General features: G+C 41.1%; 1 protein-coding gene across 6 annotated transcripts in view; it reads right to left on the reverse strand.

Annotated features, from left to right (window-relative positions):
- The window catches only part of WDFY4 (WDFY family member 4), a 229,534-nt gene extending 207,812 nt beyond the window's left edge, over positions 1-21,722 (reverse strand). For all 6 annotated transcript variants that reach the window (XR_013543668.1, XM_072994857.2, XM_078390636.1 and 3 more), the window contains exons 1-2: positions 21,549-21,722; positions 6,934-7,213 (exon numbers count right to left, since the gene is read on the reverse strand). Coding sequence is in view for 5 of the 6 variants with exons in the window: in XM_072994857.2 (XP_072850958.2) it covers positions 6,934-7,197 (264 nt within the window). In the remaining variant the exon portion in view is untranslated. The remainder of the gene's footprint in view (positions 1-6,933; positions 7,214-21,548) is intronic.

Here is a 21,722-nt window from a genome sequence, read left to right on the forward strand (position 1 = left end):
CACACACACACACACACACACACACACCAGCCATCCAGCACAATCATTTCTTAGGTTGTCTGAATCAAGTATTTACAATAAACAGATTGTTAGCATTACAAAATTCAAGGAGTCACTTCCCAGCTTAATTTCTGACTCCAAGGCCACATTCCTTAATAACATTTGTTTCTGCTTTATTTCCTGTTTTTACATTCCAGTTGCCCATGATTATCAGCACATCCTGCCTTGATGTGTGATCATTTTCTTCCTGGCCACTTACCTAAAAGCTTTCACTTTTTTCTTCTATAGATTTGAGAGATGGACATGTTGACAGGCTTTCTATGAGTCTGATTCATTTTATTCTATCAGAGATTACATTATAATTCCCAACTGTTTATACAAACTGTCATCTCACTTTTTCACCACATAATTTCTTCTATGTTTGCCATTTGTAGAGTAAAAAACATGAGTAATTATCAGATTGGAAATATCCCTCTCAAGTCTATTTTTGTTCATGCACACCTACTATTCCAATATTTTACTTCTCTTTTCCAGTTATGTGTCATACAGCATCATGCTTTGCTTTTGCTTCTGTGCACATCAGCAACAGACATCCTTTTGGCTTTAATCCAATTGTTTCATGACCAACAATGATATTCTTTCTTATACTTTGTTCTTCTTCCATAGCTGACCAAATGACTTCCAACCAAGGAGTCTCTTCCACCACTAGCTCTGGTTTGATTTTGAACTGTCCCATTTTGAGGCCAGCAATCTGGCCACCACATTCAGGACCTTCCAAATATCACAAACCTCCAGAAATGAGAATAGTAGGCAAGCACAGAGGGTTTAATCATGCAAACATACTCCCAACCACAGTCCAAAGCTAAATTCAGGAGTTATCCAAAATGCAAATCTGAGTCTTTAGGGGGAATATAACCTCCAGCCATTTCTGGCTGAAACCCTTAATCCATTTGAGCAAGGGGGATGTAATTCACATGCTATGAGGATTTAATGAATACTGTCATAAAATGGATAGAGCAATTTACAAAACAACCATTCCCCAGAAGGCAAACTAAGACTAAAGGAAAAAATAATTTGCCAAAGAATCTCAGCACCACCTATTTGAACCTCTAGTTCTCTCCTCCAACACATGTCTCACAGAAGACAAACAGGTGAGGAACATGGAACCTGTCCAAGAAACTGAGTATAAGGCTGAAGTGATGTCTAAGAGACAAATACTGTACTAAGTCAAATATAGCCTGCAGAAAGTAAAGTGAAACATTTCACAGAAGGAAACTAGTAATGCTCAGAGGAACACAAACAAGTGAAATATCTCCTTATACCAGAGGTCCCCAACCCCTGGTCTGCAGCCCGGTGCCAGTCCATGGCCACAGCCAGGCTGGGCCGTGGAGACAGACCTACCGCCCCCCCCCACAGCATTCACCACACACAGCTGATTCGTGCATGTGCGTGTGCTCCAGCGTGCCCGTGCAAGTGGAACACTGCCATTTGCATATGCACACAAGTGCAAGTACGCCGAGAGAAGCACCATGCTGCTGTTTGCGCATATGCACGAGCATGGATTGCTGCCTTGTCGTGGCGAAGGGGCTTGAGTAACTCAGAAAAGCTATGGGCTATGCCGTGCAGGGACACCCAAGACAGACAGGACATAGTGGAGAGTTCCGACTAAACGCAATCCACCTGGAGTAGGAACTGGCAATGCCACTCCAGTATCTTTGCCAAGAATGCCCCATGATCAGAAACAAAAGGCTAAAAGATATGATGCTGGAAGATGGGACCCTCAGGTCGGAAGGCGTCCAACATGCTACTGAGGAAGAGCGGAGGACAAGTACAAGTAGCTCCAGAGCTAATGAAGTGGTTGGGCCAAAGCCGAAAGGACGCTCAGCTGTGGAAGCGCCTGGAAGTGAAAGGAAAATCCAATGCTGCAAAGAAAAATACTGCATAGGAACCTGGAAGGTAAGATCTATGAACCTTGGGAAGCTGGAGGTGGTCAAACAGGAGAAGGCAAGAATAAACATTGACATCCTGGGCATCACTGAACTAAAATGGACAGGAATGGGCGAATTCAGCTCAGATGATTATCATATCTACTACTGTGGGCAAGAATCCCGTAGAAGCAATGGAGTGGCCCTCATAGTCAACAAAAGAGTGGGAAAAGCTGTAATGGGATACAATCTCAAAAATGATAGAATGATGTCAATACGAATCCAAGGCAGACCTTTCAACATCACAATAATCCAAGTTTATGCACCTACCACCACTGCTGAGGAGACTGAAATTGAACAGTTTTATGAAGATTTACAACACCTTCTAGAACTGACACCAAAGAAAGATGTTCTTCTCATTCTAGGGGACTGGAATGCTAAAGTAGGGAGCCAAGAGATAAAAGGAACAACAGGGAAGTTTGGCCTTGGAGTTCAGAACGAAGCAGGACAAAGGCTAATAGAGTTTTGTCAAGAGAATAAGCTGGTCATCACAAATACTCTTTTCCAACAACACAAGAGGCGACTCTATACATGGAAATCACCATATGGGCAATATCGAAATCAGATTGATTATATTCTCTGCAGCCAAAGATGGAGAAGCTCTATACAGTCAGCAAAAACAAGACCTGGAGCTGACTGCGGCTCTGATCATCAGCTTCTCATAGCAAAATTCAAGCTTAGACTGAAGAGAGTAGGAAAAACCACTGGGCCACTCAGGTATAATCTAAATCAAATCCCCTATGAGTACACAGTGGAAGTAAATAACAGATTTAAGGAACTAGATTTGGTGGACAGAGTGCCTGAAGAACTTTGGATAGAGGCTCGTAACATTGTCCAGGAGGCAGCAACAAAAACCATCCCAAAGAAAACGAAATGCAAGAAAGCAAAATGGCTGTCCAACGAGGCCTTAGAAATAGCAGAGAGGAGAAGGGAAGCAAAATGCAAGGGAGATAGGGAAAGTTACAGAAAGTTGAATGCAGACTTCCAAAGAATAGCAAGGAGAGACAAGAGGGCCTTCTTAAATGAACAATGCAAAGAAATAGAGGAAAATAACAGAAAAGGAAAAACCAGAGATCTGTTCAGGAAAATTGGAGATATTAAAGGAACATTTCGCGCAAAGACGGACATGATAAAGGACAAAAATGGGAGGGACCTTACAGAAGCAGAAGACATCAAGAAGAGGTGGCAAGAATACACAGAGGAATTATATCAGAAAGATGTGGATATCCCGGACAACCCAGACAATGTAGTTGCTGACCTTGAGCCAGACATCCTGGAGAGCGAAGTCAAGTGGGCCTTAGAAAGCCTGGCTAACAACAAGGCCAGTGGAGGTGATGGCATTCCAGTTGAACTATTTAAAATCTTGAAAGATGATGCTGTTAAGGTGCTACATTCAATATGCCAGCAAGTTTGGAAAACTCGACAGTGGCCAGAGGATTGGAAAAGATCAGTCTACATCCCAATCCCAAAGAAAGGCAGTGCCAAAGAATGCTCCAACTACCGCACAATTGCACTCATTTCACACGCTAGCAAGGTTATGCTCAAAATCCTACAAGGTAGGCTTCATCAGTATGTGGACCGAGAACTCCCAGAAGTACAAGCTGGATTCTGAAGAGGCAGAGGCACTCGAGACCAAATTGCTAACTTGCGCTGGATTATGGAGAAAGCCAGAGAGTTCCAGAAAAATATCTACTTCTGCTTCATTGACTATGCAAAAGCCTTTGACTGTGTGGACCACAACAAACTATGGCAAGTTCTTAAAGAAATGGGAGTGCCTGACCACCTTATCTATCTACTGAGAAACCTATATGTGGGACAGGAAGCAACAGTTAGAACTGGATATGGAACAACTGATTGGTTCAAAATTGGGAAAGGAGTACGACAAGGCTGTATATTGTCCCCCAGCTTAATCAACTTATATGCAGAATACATCATGCAAAAGGCTGGACTGGAGTAATCCCAAGCCGGAATTAAGATTGCCGGAAGAAATATCAACAACCTCTGATATGCAGATGACACCACTCTGATGGCAGAAAGTGAGGAGGAATTAAAGAAACTTGTAATGAGGGTGAAAGAGGAGAGTGCAAAAAACGGTCTGAAACTCAACATCAAAAAAACTAAGATCATGGCCACTGGTCCCATCACCTCCTGGCAAATAGAAGGGGAAGATAAGGAGGCAGTGACAGATTTTATTTTCCTGGGCTCCATGATCACTGCAGATGGAGACAGCAGCCACAAAATTAAAAGACACCTGCTTCTTGGGAGGAAAGCGATGACAAACCTTGACAGCATCTTAAAAAGCAGAGACATCACCTTGCCAACAAAAGTCCGAATAGTCAAAGCTATGGTTTTTCCTGTCGTGATATATGGAAGTGAGAGCTGGACCATAAAGAAAGCAGACCGCCGAAGAATTGATGCCTTTGAATTGTGGTGCTGGAGGAGACTCTTGAGAATCCCCTGGACTGCAAGGAGAACAAACCTATCCATTCTAAAGGAAACCAACCCTGAGTGCTCACTGGAAGGACAGATCCTGAAGCTGAGGCTCCAGTACTTTGGCCATCTCATGAGAAGAGAAGAGTCCTTGGAAAAAACCTTGATGTTGGGAAATTGTGATGGCAAGAGGAGAAGGGGATGATCGAGGATGAGATGGCTGGACAGTGTCTGCGAAGCAACCAACATGAATTTGACACAACTCCGGGAGGCAGTAGAAGATAGGAGGGCCTGGCGTGCTCTGGTCCATGGCGTCACGAAGAGTCGGACACGACTAAATGACGAAAACGAACGACGATGTTCTCGTTTGTGTGAGAGAGCATGTGCACTTGTTCACACGTGCGCATGAGCACGGGTGGTGCCCCACCTTCCCCAGCTGGTCTGCAGGGTGGAAAAGGTTGGGGACTCCTGCCTTATACAACATTCCCACAAAACCACTAGACACCTCAAGACATTTTCTTCAGGGCAGTATATATACTTCTCACTGTGGTAAAGTCCCTGCAACATTAACCCTTTGAGAATTACATTTGTAGGCAAGATCCTCCACATTTCAAAGGCAGCACAGAAAAAAAGAATTTGTTGATCAAGTTATGAGTGGATAAGCGGGTGCATTTTAAGGTTCTAGGTCTCTCTTGTACTTCCTCCTTCAATCAACAGTTTATGCTGTATAATCAAAGCTATTTGTATTTCAAGTGAAAACTTTGTTACCACACTTCTAATTCTCCATTTTAAACTGTCAGTATGTTGTTTGGGTTTAGGAGAATTTTTTTTATTTGATTGGCTAAAATCCAAGCTTTGAAAACTTGCTCTTTTTTCAAAATGTTGGCATCAGCCCTCACACTGGATAGGCCAGTCTCACCATTTAGGGGAATGCCTCAAAACATGGGTTGTATTGCAAAACACTGCAAATTGACATTAAAACTATGGCATAAGCTTGGCACAAAAAGGCCAATGTTGCATTGTTGGAATCAGTTACAATATTTTGACTGGCACTGCAAAAGATTTGGAAAATGCACACATGCATTTTGGCTTAGATTGGAGTGAAAAGATGTTGAATCTGAGATGCTCAGTAGGCCCCTATGCTGAATACATCAGTTTCACAAGAGGCACTGCAAAATTCTGGGTTTTAACTACAAAAGGATTCTATTTTTGCATTTGTGTTTTATGTTGTATTGACCACACGGGTGCTCTTTATTTCACTGTGTTGTAGGGTGCTGCAAACTTTACTGGGAAAACACTGCCAAAAGATGGCAAAGGTTTGACACAGTTTTTAAGGAGATCCCAGATCTGGGGATTCATTGTTAACAAGGCTCAAACCAAGGTCATTACACAGATCAGACAGGGCCCCTCCCTACAGTCCTTTAGAAAACCGTTGAAGGCTGAACTTTGTGAGGCAGCCTTTGGCAACCCCTGATGTTAAACTGTGTGACTTGTCTGTTATTTTTTTATATTTCATACTTGAAGTTATTATTATGTTTTATTTGCTGTATTGGATTATATTTGTTTATTCTTTTTATTTATTGTAAATTGCCAGTGTTATATTCTGTCTTCTGATGGTCACCTTTCTGTTAATTTTACTGGTTGATTGCCATGTGGGGCTTTTTCTTTCTCTCTCTTTCTTGGTTGTATGCCTATATTATGTAGACCTCCCCGAGTAGTGATTTCACTAAGTTGGGAGGCCTATAACCTAAATAAATCAATAAATTATAGTGCTTAAAAGACAAGAAGTGGATTGTACTCAGAAAATTCTATTACTCTTTTTAGAAATCTGGAGGTAAAGGAAGGAAGGAAAGTGGCTTCTAATCACTTGAAGCCAAATTGAAACGTTAATGAGATGTGAGAGAGTGGAGATTGTTATGGACAGGTACTTTGAGCAGCATGCTTTTTTGAGTAATTCTATACTAGAATGTTGTATAGATTTATACCTTAAGTTCCCACCTTAAACATTGCCAGAGAAATTAAAAAAAAAAAAAAAAAGCTAGATGACATGTTATATTGCCTACTGAAACCATTCCAGATATCCCTCCAAATGTTCCTTGCCCACAGATTGAAACTTATTGCCTTTTCACAAGTGGGGACCTGCCAGCGGTCACATTGAAACGCTTCTAGGGATGGTTTGTGCTACCCTACTTTGCCATTTTTTTCTCATACACACACAAGGGGGTTCCTTCCCCCCCCCCATTTTTTTCTGCCATGGGAGCACATCAGCCCCATGAAAGTGGGGTCAGCAGCCCCACTGGCCTTCCCTCAGCCTTAAACTAGATAAAATTATAGTATCATGCATTCTACCAATTAAAAAAGAATTGAAATGCCACTCTTTATCTGAAAATATTTTTCACTCCTCCCAAATGAGGAAGCCTCACAATGTGAAATGGCCCAGGCCTCATCTTGAGCATTTGGAGGGGCTGTGAGTGTGACCTTGCAACAGAATGCTTCCTCAGATGAAAACCCAACCAACCTTCAGAAAGCGAGCCAAGAAAGCCAGCAGTTGCCTTTGTTGCTCTTCAGGACACAGGAAAGCTGCCGCCTTCTCATACTCCAAGAACTGCCTGGCGAGGGTCTCCCATAGAAAAGATGGGCCCTCCTTTCCTTGGTTTTCAAGCTGAGTTTTGATTGCCATCACATCATTTCTTGTAGCCACGGTATGATCTTGGCTTGAATTGTCTTCATGGGAATCCTTTACTTCTTCCAGCTGTTTTAGAAACTCTACCACGGTTGTCATGTTTGTTCAAACTAATCTGGAAGACAAAAATGTAAGGCATATATATGTGTGTGTCTAAAACTTATTAGTCATTCTGTAGCTAATATTTCCCAGAGCAATAAAAATATAAACAAAGCTAAAATCCACATCACACCAAAAGCAACATAATAAAATAACGTATCAAGCTACAGATGCTAAGAATCTGTCCCATTCCCTGCAGGCTGTTGCAGGGAGCTTTCTTACAATACAGGTGGACTATCCCCACATTTGGAGGTCAGCTCAGGCTGTCCCTTCATTAGCAAAACTGTCATTTTAACTGTTTACTAGTAACGCAGTTGCCTGCAGTGTGTGTGCCTGCAGTGTTGAAACTAGTGAATCACTCTTGTATTTTAAATCTGGAAAATGACTGCCATTCTTGCAATATGCTAAAGTAGGCATGTGATAATGTGGGAGGAAAGAAGTGGGCTCAGGACTGACAATGCTATATTTGTTCAGAGAAACTATGTTTTGGCACTGCCAGTGAAACCTTGACATTTCTCAACCTGAATATTAGCTCTCAGGGTGTTGGGTTTGTTCTCAATTACTCCAGGGCAGTAATTCTAAACCACTGCACATACCACTGATGGGACACAGATGCAGACTGGGTAGGGCATCGGGTTTTCATAACATTCCCCATATCCTCCAGCAAGTGTGAATTGTCATGTCCTCTCTACTATCTCCATCTGCTATGGATCATCCATCTGTGACCTTTTCCTTTTTATTTTACCTTGAACAGTCAGCTATAACAATGCATATTTTTTGTTTCTCATAACGTGAAGAAAATATTCTACCTTTCTGAGTTTTGTATGTTACATTGTTTCTTGGTCTACTTTCATTTGACATAGTACTTCTTTATTGGTATCCTTCTCAAATGAAGAAATGATTAAAAGATCCACATTCTATAGAGAATCATTATGCTGCTCCCCTAAAATTGGAGGAAATCCACTGAAACTGTAGGGAATAGAAAAGTTGTGTGGCTAAATGAGTTTTTTTGTTGTGTTTTTTTTTGTTTTTGTTTTGTTTTTTGGTCAAATGGTGCAAGTGTATTCAGATTTTTTAATACTCACAGACTTTTTTTTACACCTAAAATATTTTAAGGCTGGCATTTTTCTAAGTCCAACCCCCCACCAGCCTTTAATTCTCTTTAGATTGTTGTTAACTTTCATATCATCTTTTAATGACATCCTTTTAAGGAGAAAGGTGGGGCAAAAATGCTTTAAATAAATTAACAGATGTATCTCCCTACTAAATGTCAACATTAAAACAATACTTGCTGCACCATTGGCTATTGGCTCCAGAAGGTATCACAACATTGATATGGACGGGTCAAGCTTCTTCTATCTAGTTGCAACGAATCTCATCTGTTGTTTGGAATGTGAAGACTTGAGAGGCGGTAACAAATGGAACACTCTCTAGCTTTTTTTCCGTATCTTGCAGGGATGTCCTCCTCTAATACTCAATATATGGCCCCGTCCAAACAAATATATAGCTCACTATTTGGATCACTTTTGATGTGGTTTGGTTCAAATCTGATTACAGCATCCACCCGTGTTTTGACTCACCCATCCCACCCTTTTTAGTGCTGTCCCGCTCCATTCTGGCAGAGCATTAGGGCTCCTGTTTTGTTGGCATGATTTGGCACACTCCTAATAATTCTGTTGTGTGGGTGGTTAGTTCTCACCTAAATGGAGCTATTGTCAGTATTATCTGAGGTGACAACCCTGTGACATATTAGGTGGGTTGTAATGTTTTAATGTAGGACAGGAAACCCCCCCCCCCTTTATTTTCATTTTTTCTACTGCTTTATTTTAAATATATATTTCTCTATTAGTGCAGTATTATTCTAGATAAACAAGATAACACTGGTAGTATTGTGTACACCATGCTGGGCAGATGCATTGCCATTTCACTATATCCCTTCATTTAACAAAAAGAAAGAAAATCATTGCAGCCTCTTGAACGACGGCTGTGGAAAAGGCAGTGAAGGGGGCTATGACAGCCCCTATTCCTCCCATTATTTTTGGCTTACTGGTTGCTTGGAAGGCAGTAGATGTGTGGAAGGTACAGTAAATAAAAGCAGCCCCCAGTGCCATCCCACAGAGAGGGGTGGGGTGGGGAATTGACCAACTCAGGGCTCAGCTCCCACTAGGCATCAGAGCCCCAGCTGAGGAGCAAGGCAGAAAAAGGGGGGGTCACCTCCCCTCTGTCTCCCCAACCTTCACCCAATGTTTTCTCCAACAGTGCTACCATCACAAGATTACGTCATGGCTGCTGTTGCTGCTGCTTCCTTACTTAAACCAGGTAAACCTTACATGCAGTAAACCTTACTCACAAGTAAGTGGGCCATCCAAAGACCTCTCTGGACCCTTCTCATGGAATAATAAAATCTCCTGTGTGAACAGAAGGATCACTCAAGTGGGATAAGAACCGCTTAAGTATGAAGGAGATCACTTCAAATTCCTCTCTTCAGACAGGTTTTCTGCTTTTCTATTGTATATCACCAAACTGCAGCTTCTATAGCAAAGCTGATAACATTTATTGACATGGGGGGGGGAGCTTTCTAGCTGTGCAATTAATTTATCTAAATCTGAGCTTATGTCTGTCGGGGCTAAGACTTCACTAGACTGTTTGCGAACTGGTATATAGGTGTCCATATATCTTTGTCAGACCAGGTCTCTTGCAGAAGAATGATGTCACATTTGCACAGAGGTGGGATTCAGCAGGTTCTCACCTATTCTATAGAACCGGTTCCTAAATGTACTGTTGGTTCTTAGAACCGTTTGCTGGCTTGAGATGAATGAAGGAGGAGGGGCCAGGTGACCAGCGATGAGCGGGGGGGAAGGGGGCACAATTAGCTGCCTCCCTTCCCGTGCCACACTGAGCCGTCTGAGGTGGGGTGGGGGTGAGAGAGACAGAGCCCTGGAAAGAGCAGAGGCATCACTGGGGGGGAAGGGGGGAGGATGACTCCTTGAGGGGTGGTGATTGACAAGGCATGTGGGTAGGACACAGAGGGAAAAAGTTTTGGAGTGAGACTGCTTCAGTCAAACACCCAACCGTCCTCGTTTTACTATGATTTTTTTCAAGTTAAAGGTACCACATAAGACTGTTGCTCTGCCTAGAAACAGTTTTTTTAAAAATATCTGAGAGAATATCCAATGCATGAACCAGTGACGGTCTCACTGATCCACGCAAGCAAGTATGCAACAGAAAAGTCACTCACACCACAAAGAGATCAAACCTCCAAGCCTCATTTAGAATAGCAAAGAACTTTTCCTCCTGCCTCAAAACTGACAATTTTGGGAGACAAATGGCACACATATGGCCCACTCTGTTAGAAGGAGGAAGACAGCTATCAGTATTTTAACACTAGTAAGATTTACTATTCTTGAAGGCCATATATCCAGGTCCAAGAAAGGAAAACACATAAACATATAAATAGATAAGGGGAATTGAAACTCTTCTCTCGGAAGCAGCCGCTGAGGGTGAGTGGGGGAGGTGGAGCCTGCCAGAGCTCTGAGGGAAGCCATCATCACCACCAGCGCCTCCACCAACACCAACACCCCTCAAAGCGACTGGTGAGGAGAAGCGGTGGGTGCGGGGTGGAGGGGAAAGATGGAGGAGGAGGAGACCTCAGAGAAGTCAGTAACTGAAGGACTGATTGAGGTGGTGGGGTTGAGGTGGAGTGGTGACAGATTGAAAAGGGACCATACCTTCCAAGCCAGAAGGAAGTGTGTGTGTGTGTAGGGGGGGGAATAACTCCACAACAGGTGCGCAAAGGCGGCCTCCAGGTAACAACAAGCAGGGCTATCAGTCATTTCAGGAGCAGGAAAGGGGAGGGAAGCAATTTTTGCTGGTGAGTTATAGGGTGAAATAGGAGGTAAAGGGAAGGAGAGATGTGTCAGTTCTCTGTCAAACTTGGTCATAAGCACCCACTGTGAGGTGTGTGTTTGTGTGTGTGTGTGTGTTTGGCACATGCCCATAGTGAGGGTAACAGCAGCGGTATGCCCAAACAGATACACTGTTTGCGCATACCGCTGGGAGACCACTGGAAGAAACCCTCATCAGATCCCACTGTCCTGGGCATTCATTCATTTATTTATTTATTTATTTATTTATTCATTCATTCATTCATTCATTCATTCATTCATTCATTCATTCATTTATTTATTTATTTATTTATTTATTTATTTATTTATTTATTTATTTATTTATTTATTTATTTATTTGTCATTAGGACATAGAACCTGTTGTTAATGTATTTGAATCCCACCACTGCATTTGCAGTAGAAGAAAGGGGTATCATGGGTATGGGAGATACATCTGGTCGAGCCTGCCACATTCCATGATAAAAGTTCAACTTGAGATGCAGATTTTTGATTGCTTTCTGGAGCACGCCAACATGCTTGAATGTCTGGTGCCCCATTTTGCTCTTGAACTTTCAGTTCATCTACCTTTGGGGTCATTGTGGCAGAGAGAATTTTAATGGGGTTCCCTTCCTGGTATATCATTAGCTTCTCCAGAGCAGGCTGAGATACATCTGATGACTGACATCCTTTGTACTTGAGGGAAGCAGCTGGTGTGGGTAAAGGACAGTCTTTATGGGCCCAGTCTTTGTTGTTTTTGTTTCTTTGTGTCTCTCTAATAAAAACAGATTGGTTCAAAATTGGGAAAGGAGTACGACAAGGCTGTATATTCCCCCCCCCCCGCTTATTTAACTTATATGCAGAAAATATAATGCGAAAGACCGGACTGGAGGAATCCCAAGCCGGAATTAAGATTGCCGGAAGAAATATCAACAACCTCAGATATGCAGATGATCCCATTCTGATGGCAGAAAATGAGGACGAATTAAAGAACCTCTTAATGAGGGTGAAAGAGGAGAATGCAAAAAACAGTCTGGTCCCATCACCTCCTGGCAAATAGAAGGGGAAGATAAGGAGGCAGTGACAGATTTTACTTTCTTGGGCTCCATGACCACTGCAGATGAAGACAGAAGCCACGAAATTAAAAGATGCCTGTTTCTTGGGCGGAAAGCGATGACAAACCTTGACAGCATCTTAAAAAGCAGAGACATCACCTTGCCAACAAAAGTCCGAATAGTCAAAGATACGGTTTTTCCTGTAGTGATGTATGGAAGTGGGCTGGACCATAAAGAAGGCTGACCGCCAAACAATTGATGCCTTTGAATTGTGGTGCTGGAGGAGGCTCTTGAGAGTCCCCTGGACTGCAAGGAGAAGAAACCTATACATTCTAAAGGAAATCAACCCTGAATGCTCACTGGAAGGACAGATCTTGAAGCTGAGGCTCCAATACTTTGGCCATCTCATGAGAAGACTCCCTGGGAAAGACCCTGATGTTGGGAAAGTGTGAAGGCAAGGAGAGAAGGGGACAACAGAGGATGAGGTGGTTGGACAGTGTCATCGAAGCTACCAACATGAATTTGACCTAACTCTGGGAGGCAGTGGAAGACAGGAGGGCCTGGCGTGCTCTGGTCTACGGGGTCACGAAGAGTTGGACACAACTAAACGGCTAAACAACAACAATAAAGGAAAATCTTTCAGCTCTACCTGGGTAGGTAATCTTTGTTACATTTGGGACTATGGTATCTTCGTGAAGTTGGATGTTTTGCTCGTTTTTTCCCCATGCAATATTCCAGGGCAAAGGCTTCTTCATATGTTTTTGTCTTTTGCCTGCTGATAGTCAGTTCTGGGGAAAAGCTACTAAAGGGGCATGTCTGTTGCCCATGAGCCACTCAGCCATGGAATCCAAGATAGTTCCGATTGTGAAGGCTGGATGTATCTTCTCTTTGTATGGATGGTGTATTCTGTCATTTCGGGGGGGGGGGTATAATGCCATTTGAAAGAAGCCTTGGCCTTGGGAGCATTTTCACCTGATTACTTTGGGTTTGGATTTTGCTTGTAAAATCACAGGGCTTGTTAATTGGGATACTGTTTGGAAAGGTTGCAAAATTAGTGTGCGCTTCTTTTCCTCTGCCTTCTGGATTAGTTTTTGAAGGTGAACTGTTGTAAATGGTGGAAACTTCAGCCCTAGATCTGTGGGGGTCATAGCTGAGATTTTCAGCTATTCTCTTCCTTATGAGAGCCTCTGAGGGGCCATCTCTTTGTTCTCGAACCTGAATTTCTCTGATTTTATTTGTTAGTTTGTCAATTCTGTGATTGCTTTGAGGTTGATATTTGAGTAGGTTGTATGTATTCCCCATTTGAAGGATACTGCTATTTTTTTTTCAGACTTGTATAACAGCCTCCAAAAATGATGGGCCTGTTTACTATTGGCAAAGATCATGTTCACCCTGCCTCTTAATTGCCCAGGCTTATTGGGATACAGTGCTGCCTCGCTTAACGACGATAATCCGTTCCAGGAAAAGCAATAACATCGTAAAGTGAAAATAAAAACCCCATTGAAACGCATTGAAACCCGTTCAATGCATTCCAGCGGGATAAAAACTCACCGTCCAGTGAAGATCCCCCATATGGCGGCCATTTTCACTGCCTGTATAGTGAGGAATCTGTCCCTAAACACAGCAGGGAGCCATTTTAATTACCCGACAGCCATTCTGAAACCACAGATCAGCTGTTTAAAAAACATTATTTTGCGAAGAATCGGTTCCCGAAGCAGGGAACCGATCATCGCAAAGTGAAATTCCCCCATTTTGACAATCGTTTTGCGATCGCAATTGCGATCGCAAAGAGATTGGCATAAAGCGGATTCGTCGTAATGCGGGGCAATAGTAAAGCGAGGCACCACTGTATATACAGTAGCATTTTGTGTTCATTTGAGCATCCCAATCCTCACCCAGTATTTCTGTTATTGTCTGCAATATTTCTGAGTTGGAGGCCCAGGTGCCATTTGATTTTCTTAGTGGCCAATTGTAGATGGTGATATGGTTCACAGACTTGAGTGGTGGTGTTTCAGCCGGGGTGGGCTCTTCACTATCTGAGGTTACTGTCCTTTGGGGGTTTTCTGTCTGTATATTTTCCTAATATACTGTCACTGCAAGTGGATGCTGGGGATAAGGTTCTTCTGGGCTTTGCCTGAGATCCTCTTTGTTCAGTATCCTGAGGATTTCAGGGGGGTGCTGCTTTTAAAATCCCCAGCCTTATCATGTCAGCAATGCACTGTAGTGTACTATGAGATATTGAGGCATATTGATTCCTTGGGGTGTCACTTAAATCATTAAGATAAATTTGTCAGTATTGTTGACTGAAATATCTCTTTATTTAATGTATCACATACATTAATTATCTTGATGAATTTATTACAATGAATTGTGCATGTTCTTCCACTCTACATCCTTCAGAAGTAGTTTCAGAAAATCAATGCTGATTTTTTGGAAATTTATATGGCGTGAGGCAGCTGTTTGTTTTTTTCACTCAAGATAATTCAATTGCCATTTTCAGGATTTGGATGCAATTCCAAGATTGAATCTGTATCATAAGACATACCTTTTGGCACACAGATATAAGTGGCTCAACCAACCTTTCATGGACCATCAAGAATCAATCTATCTGATTTTTTAAAAAATCCTGGACCACTTTAGGTGTTGTCCATTTAGCAATAAAAGACATCTCTTTTACTATTTTAGTGGCCAGACTGGCCCAACATATAATTTCGCATACATTGCAAGTCAGTCTATATGGACACGCCAAATTAAATCCATGGGATAATCCTGATCTGCAAAAATGGCAACACAACAATTGCAACAAAATAGACAAAAATGAACTGATTGTGGAATATACACATTAGATCAATGGATAGACCAGGACCAGGAATGTTTATTATTAGCAGCATTGTAATCCACCTACAATCTACCTTTTGGAATAGCATGGCAATTAGCTGTGAGTGCCTCAGAAACTACTGCTGCTTTTAGAAGCTGGAATTGCATCTTCAGAGAAACTACAAACAAAAATCATGGTTTATAAATACCTAAGGGAAAGCTCTGTTTAATGCTAATGAATTGAGAACAGAATGGAACAAACAACTGCACTATCCTGTGCAATTGTATGTGTCATGCAGCCTCAGACTTTCCTTTTGTCTCTGTGCAAATCACCCATTAGATGTCCTTCCACCATTAATCCAGTTGCTAGGAAAGACAATAAGGATAATAATGCCAGGATGGAACACATAAGAAAAGTTGAAGGCGGCACTAAAAGAGGAAGACTAAATGCACAGTGGAAGCAATGTATTTGAATTTGTCAGAGCTGAGTGATAGTATATTTTTAAGGTCACTCATTTATTGTTATAACATGACTTTAAATTATAATACAAGTAACATCTAGCAGTGGAAATCTGCCCTATCTTTAACAATTAACTTTTTTCAGATCTAAAGGTGCACTTGATACAATAAAAAATGGGTGTTTTAGATATATTGGGCCACATTTTGCTTATTTGGAAAGAAATTGGCCATTTCAGATAACATTGGGAATGCTACATATTTCTTTGAGGCATATGATGTGGGCATATCCAATGGGCTTCCCTTTTTCATTGGATGTATTGCAGTAAATTAACTTTGCATTAGAAAAACCCTTTCTAGCTGCATACATAATTTTGAATTATGTTCCTACAGTTTGGAATTTAACTGGTAGTCAGGATTTCATGAGCTCTTACTGTCACCAAAAGACTGATACTTCAGGGCTGAGTAGATGACCATACACCATTCCATATCCAATTACTTAAAAAAAATCTTAACTACTTTGCTACACATAAACATATATTCTATTTACTATTATTTATTTAAATATTTTACCCTGAATTTCTCCTTTAAAAGGCCTCAAGGTAGCTTACACCATTTAAAGACAATATTTAAAGCTGAAAACAATATGCATATAAATATTTAAACAAATACTACTCTGTATGTGATGCATGGCAGAGGGTTATATGAATAGGTCTCTCAAGACTTTCCTTCTTCTAAGTAAGTGAAGAAATCTATGGGTTCCCCTGTCTTTTGTAAACTGTGTCAAAGTAGAGAATGTCAAACCCTTCTCAGAACCAATGTCTTACTTTCATAGCTATTTGTGCATATCACAACCATCAGAAAGCAGGAACCTTTGTTCCGTGACTTCATAACTGAAAAACCCCCTGATACCACAAGGTTAGATTAAAATTTACCCAGATACAGTTTTGCTTCTCCTTATTCCTACTGTACACTGCTATGAAAGGCACGTTGCTCCATTAGGGCCATTAAAACTGCTTCACTGGTTTCAATTCCTGGTTTCTATAGTAACGTGACAGGACTACGACTGAATCGTTGCAGCTTTGCACGCTCTCTGGATTAGCACAACAATTTTTGTCATCCCCAAAAATATCAGGAGCATGGAGAAACTTGGAAACATTGCTCAGTCCAGGGACATCCAAATTCATTTCTTTTGATGTCTCACTTTTTTTAAAAAAAGGGTCTGGTCTAATAGATGGACCCCCAACAAAGTCTATCTCCCAGTCACATTGAGCACTGGGTTATTTGGACAGCACTTCATAGACTATGGATTGGAGTTGGCAGAAATAAATTGAATCAACACAATCCTCTCTGAGTGCAGAGAAAAACAAGCAGCTTCGCACCTATGCCAGTGTACTATATGCCCCTCAATATGTACTCTGGAAGTCTTTGCATTAGCTGCCTCAATGCTTTTGATGTTGCCCATCACTGGGTAAAAATTATCTGATACGTGAATTAATTGTACCATGATGCTTCTAACTTGGACAAAGAAAGATCACTCTTGTGTTTTCAGATCATTTTCTAAAAATCATACTGAATTGAGACTTTGTTTTAAAAAATCACAGAAAAAAACCATGTGGTCCTTATACAATACAAAAACAATGGCAGGTAATACCTTTATTTTAAGAGATAGGTAGTTTTTCCACATTCCAGTCCTGGGATTCTCTACTTACAGATTCACAATGTTCTGGAAAAACTTTTCCTTGATTTTAATCTGAGAGGGGTGGGATGGTAGCCAAAGAGTGGATGCACATTTGATGTAGATAATTTGAGTCTTTGGCTACCTCTTTCCATATCTCACTTCTGCAGTACCTGCTAGGTAATTGATTTTAATCGTAGGGGTTGGCTTCAGGCATCCAGTAATGTATCCATCCAGTAAGGACTCTATAGGTTACATTGAGTGCTGTTTTGCATGGACTGATCTACTATATACCAGTGTGTTAGTGTATTCACTTTCAGAGTAGCATAGGGCCAAGGCTGTAAATCTTAGTGTTTGTGGTTGTGTGCCCCATCTGGTTCCCAGTAGTTTTCAAGAAGCTCATGGAGACCGTTTTCTTTGTATTTTGTTAGTGTTTTTTATAAGTCAGCACACAATCCAAAGCACCTAGGTATTTGGGGGCAAAAAAGTTATCAAGTTCAGTGGTTCCCAACCCTGGGTCCCTAGATGTTCTTGGATTACAACTCCCAGAAGCCTTCACCACTAGCTGTGCTGGCCAGGATTTCTGGGAATTGTAATCCAAGAACATCTGGGAATCCAAGGTTGGGAACCAAAGATCTAGTCGGACACTCTAGATCACTGGGCTGCTGGCATAAAGAAAGGTGAAATACAGTCATTAATGATAAATTAACATGTGAAACTAATGCTGGAAAAGGAATATTGAAATGTAATGTTTTTTTAAAAAAATATGGAATTCCTTTTTGTATATGTATTTCAGGAAGGTATATACACCTGGAGATGAATCTATGTATTTTTGGATGTAACATTCAAGGTATTGATAGCACTAACATCTTGGCAGTAGATGGATGCCAATGACATGAGTTTTCAGGGCTGGAATTTTCAGTAAGTGATTGGTTTTGCTGAGGCCCAAATTTTGGTATGGAGATGGCAGTAGGACCAAGTGGAATGAGAAACAAAATGATACCTTAAGCTGTGTGTCAGTCAACAGTGTGATACAGAAAGCAAACAAAACTAAACTAAAGCAAAACCAGGTTACCTCAACAAAAGTAGAGCGGACAAGTGATGGGAAGTAACAATACTACTCTATTCTGCTTTGGTCACTCTCCAGATGAAATACTGCACCTGCATTAGGGCACATCAGCCTAAGAAGGATACTGACAAACTAGAGGAGAGTGGCCAAAAAGGCAAAAATGTGGAAATCTAACCCTGTGAAGAATGGTTGAGAGAGCTGAGTATATTTAGGCAAGAGAAGAGAGGACTGAGCAGTGATGTGATAGCCATCTTCAAATATTTCAAGGACTGTCACAAGGAAGATGGAACAAGGTTGTTTTCTGTAGCTTCAGGTGGCAGGAGATGTACAAATATATTCAAATTACGATTTCAATTAATCTTTAGGAAGTTCTATCTAACCATAAGAGGTGTCCAACAGTGGTGGAATGATTTACTGTGGAAGGTGACGGACTCTCTTTCACTAGAGATTTGAAAGCAAAGCTTGGATGATTATCTGTCAGGGACGCTTTAGCTGTGAATTCCCAATTTAGGTGGGGTTATAAATGTAAGTCTCTTTCTCTCTGTCTCTCTCTCTCTCTCAAAAAAAAAAAAAAGCCAAAACAACTGTCTGTTTATCCTAAGCCATATAGTAAAGGTAAAGGTAAAGGTTCCCCTTGACAAATGTTGTTTCTGTATAGCAAACTGTATTGGAAATCATGTTCTAAGATGATGATGATTTGAGAACTTGAGAGTATCCACATCATACTGAGCAGTTGTTTAATACCGCTTTGTCTTAGAGGCCTCCTGAAGTACAGAATTCTAAGTACCTCAACAAACTACAGACTAGGATTCTGTAGGATGGAGCCATGACAGTTGAACTGGTATTAAACTGGTGTTAACAGTGTTGTATAGAAACACATCTATAGATGTTTATAGTGGCTGACGAGCATAGACATGCTTGCGAGATCATCTATAAAGATCCTTCGCTGATTTTAATCTGGTTTCAGTTTACAGACACACATCTCGCAGACTCTTGCTCCCAGATTGAAAAAGAAGAAAATATATACTGTATCTCCTTTCTCTCCCCCCCCTTCCCCGGAAAGGTTTCTCTGTATGGGAGTCCCTCTCCCTCCTGAGAACTCTTAACAGATTTCTTGAATGTTTCATGGCAAAAAAAAAATTCTGGAAGAAACACAGATGGTTACAATTCCTGTGCTGAATGAAACCTTTCCTGCACAAAATGCCTGGGACAGGGTATTGAGATGCACCAAATTTGGTCGGTTTAGCCACATCACCACAGTGTGCAACCCCTTTATCATCACAGGTGCCTCCTCTCTGGTGTCAAGTTTTGGCCCTGAAATCTGGCAGAATAGAATCCATTGAATCGGAAATCCTACCTTGGAGACTGACGGAATGCTTTTGGGAGCACTGGAGGGACAGACTGGCACACTCTTAAAGATGGCAATTAAATGACCCGTTTGCTAGAGCACACCAGCCTGCCCATTGAGTGTTTCTACCTGGACCTTTCTGACCTCATCAAGAAGCTTCTACTTGTCCGGTGTGAGTAGAATTTGGTGAGGGTTTGGGTTCCGGTGCATGAGATTGCTGGAACTGACTCAAAGCAAGTCTTTCAGTTTGAATTTGCCAATATTGTGAAGTGTCTTAGTATGTGAGCCACTTCTGAATATTGTTAAATTTATTTATTTAGTTAATTAGTTAGTTTTATTTATAAGCTGCCTTTCACCCCATAAGATGACTCTAGGTGGCTCACAAAGTTAAAACAAGTAAATATAAAATACAATGGGTAACACATTTTAAAAAAACTAATTAAACTATCACCATAATCAAAAAATTTCAAATGACTGAAAGCATTAACTTTAAAAACAAACTAACAAGCTAACAAGCTGAAAAGCTAAAAGTCGGCATCCAGGGACAATTTAGAGCAGGTGATTTTTTTTTAAAAAAAAATCTTTTTACTATATGTAGACTATTGCTAATGTGCTACATCAGTTATAAAAAATAAAAATAAAAATATTTTTTCTTTGCCTCACCTTAAAGGATCAGTCAAGGAACTGCCCACAGTCAAATCCATAGGGGAACTGATTAATTCGTCAATATCTTTAAGTGGCTCACTTATTAAGCCACTTCACAATATTGGTAGGAGCCACTTCCGTGTGAATGGTCAGTTTGTTTACGTAGATCATAATCAAACCTAATCATATCCAAGTAGCCCACTTTAGCTCGCTCCCTCTTGTTAGTGTACCTCTACCCTTGGATAATTTTCCCTGTCAAATTTTGCAATCATTTGACCCAAGAAACAAGTCGTGCAATTTCTATTAAGATACTACTGGATCTTGAGAAATTAAGCACCTTTGTGACTTCCATGATTTTCCTTTACATCTTCTGCACCAAATCCTGAATGTTTACTACTGTTTTTCCTCCTCCTTCTGCTCCTCTTATAACTTCAAGAGATGGTAGGGATCCTATGGATTATCAAGTCCAGCCCCTCTCAAGGAGGCACAGTGGAGAATCAAACTCCCAACTTCTGGCTCCGCAATCAGATACCTAAACCACTGAACTATCCAGCAGCTCTCTTGGGTAGCATGGGTAAATTTCATGACCCTGGCATGCTCAGAAATCTTCAATTACAAAATGTATCAGGAGCACCCTTTATAGTACCATAGCATCATAAATGTCTATTGTTTTAAGACCGGGAAGAGAAAGCAGTTTCCTCCTGCCCCATGAATTCTAGGGTAATCTGAGATTTGAATCATTTAAATACCAGTCTAATCCTTTGCCTTCAGGACTGTATAGACTTCTTCAAGATGCATCAGTTACTCTGTCCTCGGTTGCAGATGGCTCAAAAGTAGAGATATTGTTAGTTCTGCCTCAAGCAATTAAGAAACTGCCCTATGTTGACTTTGGCCCTTACCCAGCTCAAGTACTGACAGCTGCTTGCACAATGGAGCTAGTGTGTTTTTCATTTTCACTTTTTCTAAAATAGCAAATAAAGCACTTGCTAATATGTATTTGAAGTGAGAGGGGAGGCAAATTAATTTGTGCACCTTTGCAAAAGCTAAGGAAAAAAAATCTCAGTGTTATATCATCAACCAGAAAGTACAACAGAAAACAAATGAGGGCAGGGTTAATAATGTATAACTATTAAAACCCTTGTGCATTTGAAAAGCATGTAGCTGAGGAAAATCTAACTTGTGATCCTCACTTCTACCCTTCCCCCAGTTTTCTTCTCTGTCTCCTCTTTCAGCCTATTTTGGTCACATATTGTACAAATAATGCCTTCTTCCCATAGCAGCACAGCCAAAAGTGTGTATATGTTTAATTTGAAAGCAGTATTCTGGGAAAGCTGGGTTACAAGCACTGCAACCTGTGATGATTCCAAACAGGAAGTCAAGAGAACGGGGTACTTTGACATACCTGAGCTTGTATTTTCTGGAGCTAAAAGCCACTCTTGCCAAAGAATGCAGCAGCTCTCATTTCTGTGCAGCCAGATGTCTGGAAGAGCCCAACACCTTCTATGTTATTTTGTAACTTTCCATCAGGATCCACTTGACTGGGCAGTTGTTCTTACTTCCTGATAAAAGCAGAAGT

Source organism: Pogona vitticeps, chromosome 3 (genome assembly GCF_051106095.1).
Source record: "Pogona vitticeps strain Pit_001003342236 chromosome 3, PviZW2.1, whole genome shotgun sequence".
Lineage (NCBI taxonomy): Eukaryota > Metazoa > Chordata > Lepidosauria > Squamata > Agamidae > Pogona > Pogona vitticeps.